The sequence below is a fragment of the Arachis ipaensis genome, chromosome B3, assembly GCF_059453495.1.
Source record: "Arachis ipaensis isolate K30076 ecotype BB chromosome B3, ASM5945349v1, whole genome shotgun sequence".
NCBI classification, from domain to species: Eukaryota; Viridiplantae; Streptophyta; class Magnoliopsida; order Fabales; family Fabaceae; genus Arachis; species Arachis ipaensis.
In genome coordinates, this window is record NC_142438.1 from 55,308,669 (window position 1) to 55,314,765 (window position 6,097).

General features: G+C 48.2%; 1 protein-coding gene across 1 annotated transcript; it reads left to right on the forward strand.

The window, feature by feature from the left end:
- Positions 1-2,836: 2,836 nt before the first annotated feature.
- Positions 2,837-3,709, forward strand: LOC148570697 (uncharacterized). Its single transcript, XM_088508391.1, has one exon. The coding sequence runs from the start codon at positions 2,837-2,839 to the stop codon at positions 3,707-3,709; it is 873 nt and encodes a 290-aa protein (XP_088364517.1).
- The last annotated feature ends 2,388 nt before the right edge of the window (positions 3,710-6,097 follow it).

Consider the following 6,097-nt stretch of genomic DNA (forward strand, 5'->3'; position numbering starts at 1 on the left):
TATTAAATAAGTTAAATTCTAACTTTTTTTTGTCTCTTTTAATATTATTGTTTTTAGACAACGTGAAATTTTATACACACTTATATTTAAAATTGGATAAAAAGTTAGAGCATGAAACTTGACGAATAACGATTTTAACTTTGCTATGATATTATATTAATGAGTCTAAAAAAATGAGTTTAAAAATAAGTTATTTAAACTTATTATAAAAAGCTATAAGATTTTTTTTAAGAAATGTGAAATTTTATACCAACAATAATTGACGAGCCCCAGTAGCGCGCCTTCCAAGTTCCAACTCCATTGGAATAATAATGTCATTAATTGTTTTTTGCCATAGTTTATTGCGATTACTGAGATTCTATGAGTAGATAATCTAAAAACTAACTGCATCTATGCCTGTCCCAATTTGAAAATCGGCTATATATCTTCCGTGGAAAAATATATAAAAATAATAATAATAATTGTTGTAAGAACTAAGAAGACTAGTATTGACGAGAGGAGCTTGACACATTCTCCAAGTTGGGGTAGATTTTTACAGGCTACCTATTACGGTTGAGTTAGAATTTGACAGTGTTTCATTGTGTTGTCGATCGTTTTAGTTTTCTCCTAAATTCCAACAACATTTTGACTATATAATTTTTTATTCTTTTATTAAGTACATTAATATCAACTATTAAAATATAAATACATATTAAAAATAAAATAAATTACACATATATTTATACACATTATTTAATAACTAATTTTAATGATTAATTTTAATGTATGAATAATAGTTTTTAATTTTTTCATATTACATAGTGTACGAAATGTCTCTGGTACGGTTTGAAAGGTGGATCGGGAACCCGCGGATAGTGCTGGAGCCGGGTCGCTTGACTGGAGCAATGGGGGGTACCTGCAAAGACACTCCGACGCTCAAGTCAGAATGGATCTAAGAGGTCGAAAGTGTGTGGAATGAATCCATACCTGGAGGGGCCTGAGCCCTCTATTTATAGGTGGTGGAGGATATCTTATCTTATCTTATTTGGTTAAGATAAGGGGGGCGTTTGAATTCGAAAGTCGGTTAGGAGTCTGAGAATGCCGTTTTCGGGCCTTCTAGAAGTGAGGAACGGGTCGGACCCGGGGAACCGGTGTCGGGTTCGGTTTTGGATCCGGGATGTTGGGCCGGATCCGTAACAGTTGCCCCCGCAGCGGGGGAGCGAACAAGGTCGGTCCGTCGCTTGAGAGGCGTGATGTCTGTCCGTGAGCTTCGGTTCGTCTCGGGAGTTCGTCTATTTTTCTAGGGGGAGGTCGGTGCCTTGGTTCCGGTTTTGCTGGGGGGCTCGTCTGACCGTTCTTTGGTTTGACGAGACTCCTCCGCTTCTACCGTGTCTGTTGCGTTCTTCGATGCTTTATCAGTTTCTTTTTTCGAGGGGGGTCATTAAATGTGAGGGGACGTTTTCCCTTTTCTGCCCCTACTAGTTTTAACTGTGCCTAGGGGTAATTGTGTCAGTTTTAGCTCTTCCTTTGAAACCGTTTTGGATTTTTATTTCAGTTCCCTCGCTCACTTCCCTTTTCTTTTCCTTTTTCCATTCTCTTCTGAAGAATCTCTCTCTTTAGTTTTTGGTTTTTGCTTGCTGCTCCTGCTTTTCAAGCTTCCTCAAGTGTTCTTCCTGCATTTCCAGGTTAGCGCGTTTCGTCTATTTTTTTCTTGTTATTTTGTGAATGCTGCTCTGTTTTTTGCCATGCATTTGTTCTGCCTGTTTTTAGTTTTGCGTTGAACTAGCCTCTTTTGGTTGGGGGGGTTTGTTTGAGTTTTTGGAGGGGTTGATCACCGCCGTATTCGTTCGGTGATGGCGGTGTGCCGCCGCATTGGTTTGGTAGTGGTGTGTAGGTTTCTGTCTTGCTTCTGTCTAGGGTTAGCAGGCTGATGGTGGTGCTCCTCCCTGTTTTAGGTATGCAACGGCGGAGGAATGAGGGTGTGAGGGCTCCAGTAGCCCCTTCCAGGGGGGTTCCCAATCGTTATGGTTGGGTGACTAGTGATGTATGGGGCGTTCCGTCGCGGATGACGGAGGGCGACCTTCAACGGCTCCGTGATCAGGGGGCCGTCTGCGGTGGCGGCGATGAGGAGGGGCGGTATGAGCTCGTCCTCCCGGATGCCGACGAGCGCGTTTGCTACTTGAATCTGCATTCTCCCACCGTTCCGGATTGGATGTGGGTTTACGAGTCGATGTTCACTCGGCTTGGCGTGCGACTTCCCTTCTCGCCGTTTGTTCAGGATCTGTTGAGTCGGTGTTCCGTGGCGCCGTCTCAACTTCACCCGAACAGCTGGGCTGCTGTGCGGTCGTTTGAGTTGGTGTGCCGGTATCTCGACCTTCCGGCTTCTGTTCCTGTTTTTCTTTTTCTTTTCTTATGCACTCTTCCGACTAAGGAGGGGAAGCATAAGAAGGGGTATATGTCCTTCCGGGCTCAGCCTCATCGCCGTATTTTTGGCTTATTTGAGGATTCTTTTCATGGCTTTAAATGGGAGTATTTTAAGGTGCGTCCCGTCCAGGGGCACCATCCATTCTGGCTGTCACCGGAGGGTGTTCGTCGGTTTCCGACATACTGGAATTTCCAGGCTGGTCCGTCGATTTTAACTAAGTTCACGTATAATGGCTTGTCCCAGGAGGATAAGGACGTTGCCAATATTTTGTGGCATTTATTTGGTGAGCGTCCGTTGAATCCTCGGGACGTTATGGGGGATCCCGAGGCTTGTCGGGCGTATATCGGTGTGTGCTTTGCCTTCTTTTTCCGATTTCGCATGTTATATTCTTGCTTTTTGTAATCTTTTTATTTTTTATTTCTTTCAGTTGAGATGGCTGGTGGGCTGACTTCTCTGGCTAGGTTGAAGGCGGCGATGGGTCGGGAGGAGGGATCCTCGTCTCCTTCGACCCCTGTCTCCAATCCTGCCGTGGAATCTCAACCGGTTTCCCAGGAGGTGATTTCTTCGGCTGCTCGGGCAGAGGTTCCAGTTTCCCCTGGCCATGTGAATTCTCCTGAGGTTGTGGTAGTGTCGGCTGCTGAGGCTTCTCGGAAGAGAAAGAGGCCCGAGGACCCGAGCAGCGAGACTTTTGAGGAGGGTTTGGTGCCGAGTGTGATGGATCGTCGTTTTGACGCTCCGGGGTTTATTGATCAGCATTTGATGCCTGGTACGGAGCCTTATTTTGATGGCTGTGATGTCTCGTTCCAGGCCAAGTCGGTGTACCGTGCTCTCCTTCGCTCTGCTGTTGTTGTTCGGAAGGCTGAGCCTGTGATGGCTCAGGTCGGTTTGTTGGATAAGAAGCTTCGCCAATCTCAGGCCGAGGTGGCTAAGTTGAAAGAGGAGCTCGATGCTGCCGAGATTGCGAGGGGGAAGGCGGTGAAGTCTTCTGAGGAAGCTGGGGCGGAGATTCTCCGTCTTTCCGAGGTTGAGACTTCACTTCTTTCTCAGCTGGGCGAGGAGCGGCGTAAGGCTTCTGATGCGGGTTCCCGGGCTGCCGTACTTCTTGGTGAGATGGAGGCTCTGACTGCCGAGGTTGCTACATTGAAGAGGGAGAAAACTGAACTGTTGGCCGATGCTAAGGATGCCATTGCTGCTACTGAGGAGACGATGAAGGCGCAGGCCTTGGTGCTTGCTCCGGGAGTGGATGCGTCCGTGATGGGCGCATTCAAGACCGTTCGTGATGGCCGGATAGTCGACCTCGAGTAGCTTTATCTTGTAATCTTTTGTTCTCCCGCTTTTTTAGACTTTGTTTTTTGGATATATTTGGTTTGGCCGTGGGCCGTGTAACCGTGACTCCGTAACTTTGGTTTTTCGTTTTTAACGATTTTTCGAGCCGTTCGGGCTCTTTTCGTAAAAAGCTATTCCGTTTAATTTGTCTTTTTCCCGTGTTTGGGATGAATGGACCGTCGTGTGGTCGGGTTTATATGGATATCCGCGGGTTGGGCCTGGAGGGTGATCGGTCCTCCAGTCGTGGCCGTGTTTTAGTTCCGTATTTGGGACATTTGTGTGAGTAAAAATAAAGAATTTAGGGATAGCTTTGTAATGCGATTTTATTGATGGGTGGGCCTCGTTAAAACCCTCCGTTGTTGGCGGGAAAGAGTACCCGAGTTTGATACATAGGCGTAGTTTGTGAAAAGTAAATGTAATTTGCAAATAAGTGAAACGAAAGCGTAAAAGGAAATGGGGGAGGGGGAAATGGAGACCTGGGTTGGTTTTAGGAGTAGTATCGCCGTAAGTTTCTGGCGTTCCACGTTCTCGGGACTTCGTTACCGTTAAGCCGTTCGAGCTTGTAGGCTCCTTTCCCGATTGCAGCTTTGATTCTATATGGCCCCTCCCAGTTGGGGGCGAGTTTTCCTTCTCCCGGGGTTGGGGGACCAATGTCGTTTCGTCGTAGGACGAGGTCGTTGGTTGTGAACTCTCGCCGAATGACTCCATGGTTGTATCTTAGGCTGATTCTTTGTTTTAGGGCTAGCTCCCTGAGGTGGGCTATGCTTCTTATTTTGCCAGTGAGGTCTCGTTCTGCTTCTTCGTCGTTGCCTCCGATTGTTCTTCGCGGGCTTGGGTCACCGATTTCGACTGGGATGATAGCTTCCGTGCCGTAGGTTAATCGGAAGGGGGTTTCCCCGGTAGCTGTCTGTGGGGTCGTGCGGTACGACCATAAGACCGATCCGAGTTCGTCTGCCCATAGTCCTTTGGCTTCGTCGAGTCGTTTCTTGAGGCCTTTGACTATTATCTTGTTTGCTGATTCCACTTGTCCGTTTGTTTGGGGGTGTTCTACCGAGCTAAAGCGGTGGGATATGCGTAGCCCGTTTAGGAATTCCTTGAATTTGGTGTCGGCGAACTGGGTTCCGTTGTCCGAGATGATGATCTCGGGGATCCCGAATCGGGTGATGATTTGTCGCCAAAGGAATTTTCGACATTGGGTCGCCGTGATAGAGGCTAGCGGCTCGGCCTCGATCCATTTGGTGAAATAGTCTATGGCGACGATGAGATATCGGAGTTGGCCTGGTGCCGTGGGAAAAGGTCCGACAAGGTCGATCCCCCAGGTGCCGAATGGCCGTTCTGCCGATATGATGCTGAGCTGATGTGGGGCGGCTTGGTGGATGTTAGCGTGTCGTTGACATTTATCGCAGTTTTTCACTAGTTGCATGGAGTCCCGGATGATCGTGGGCCAGAAGTAGCCGGCGCGGATGACTTTTTGGGCAAGGGTTTTACCTCCGACGTGGTGGCCGCAACAGCCTTCGTGGATTTCGCGTAGTATGTATTCCGTGCTCCCGGTCTCGACGCATTTGAGCAGGGGTTGCGAGAATCCGCGTTTGTATAGTTGTCCTGCGACGACCGTATAACCGGCGGCCTCCCTCTTTATTCGTTTTCCCTCTTTAGGGTCTTCGGGCAGTTCCCTGTTGAGGAGGTATTGTAGGATGGGATGGGTCCATGACTTGTAGTGGGAGTGTGTTAGGTGGGCATCGGCTGTTAGAGATACGGACGGCGTTTTGACGACTTCCTGAATTAGCGATTTGTTGCCGTGTCCTGGTTTGGTGCTAGCAAGTTTGGAGAGGAGGTCGGCTCTGGCGTTTCTTTCCCTTGGGACGTGCTGTATGATTACCTGGTCGAATTCTTCTTTTAGTTTGTTGACCTTGGCGAGGTATTGTTGTAGTAGGGGATCTCGCGTTTGGTAGTCTCCGTTGATTTGGGAACTGACTACTTGCGAATCCGTGTTGATCTCCAGAATTTTTGCCCCGACTTCGCTGGCTAGGGTTAGGCCTGCCAGGAGGGCCTCGTATTCTGCTTGGTTGTTTGAGACCGGGAAGTCGTATCTGACTGATTGTTCGATCACGACACCGTTTTGGCTTTCTAGAATGACTCCGGCGCCTCCGGAAGTGACATTCGATGAGCCGTCGACGTGTAGTTTCCATGCCTCGGGAGGGGTGTTTCCCGGGGTCATTTCTGCGATGAAGTCGGCCATGGCCTGCGCTTTGATTGCGTATCGGGGTTCGAACTTGATGTCGAATTGGGATAGTTCGACAGACCATGCTAGCATTCTACCCGCTAGGTCGGGCTTCTGTAGTACCTGTTTGACTGCTTGGTCGGTTC

Excerpts from the sequence above, each read along its gene's own strand:
- LOC148570697 (XM_088508391.1), top strand. The coding sequence starts at position 2,837 with ATGGCTGGTGGGCTGACTTCTCTGGCTAGGTTGAAGGCGGCGATGGGT.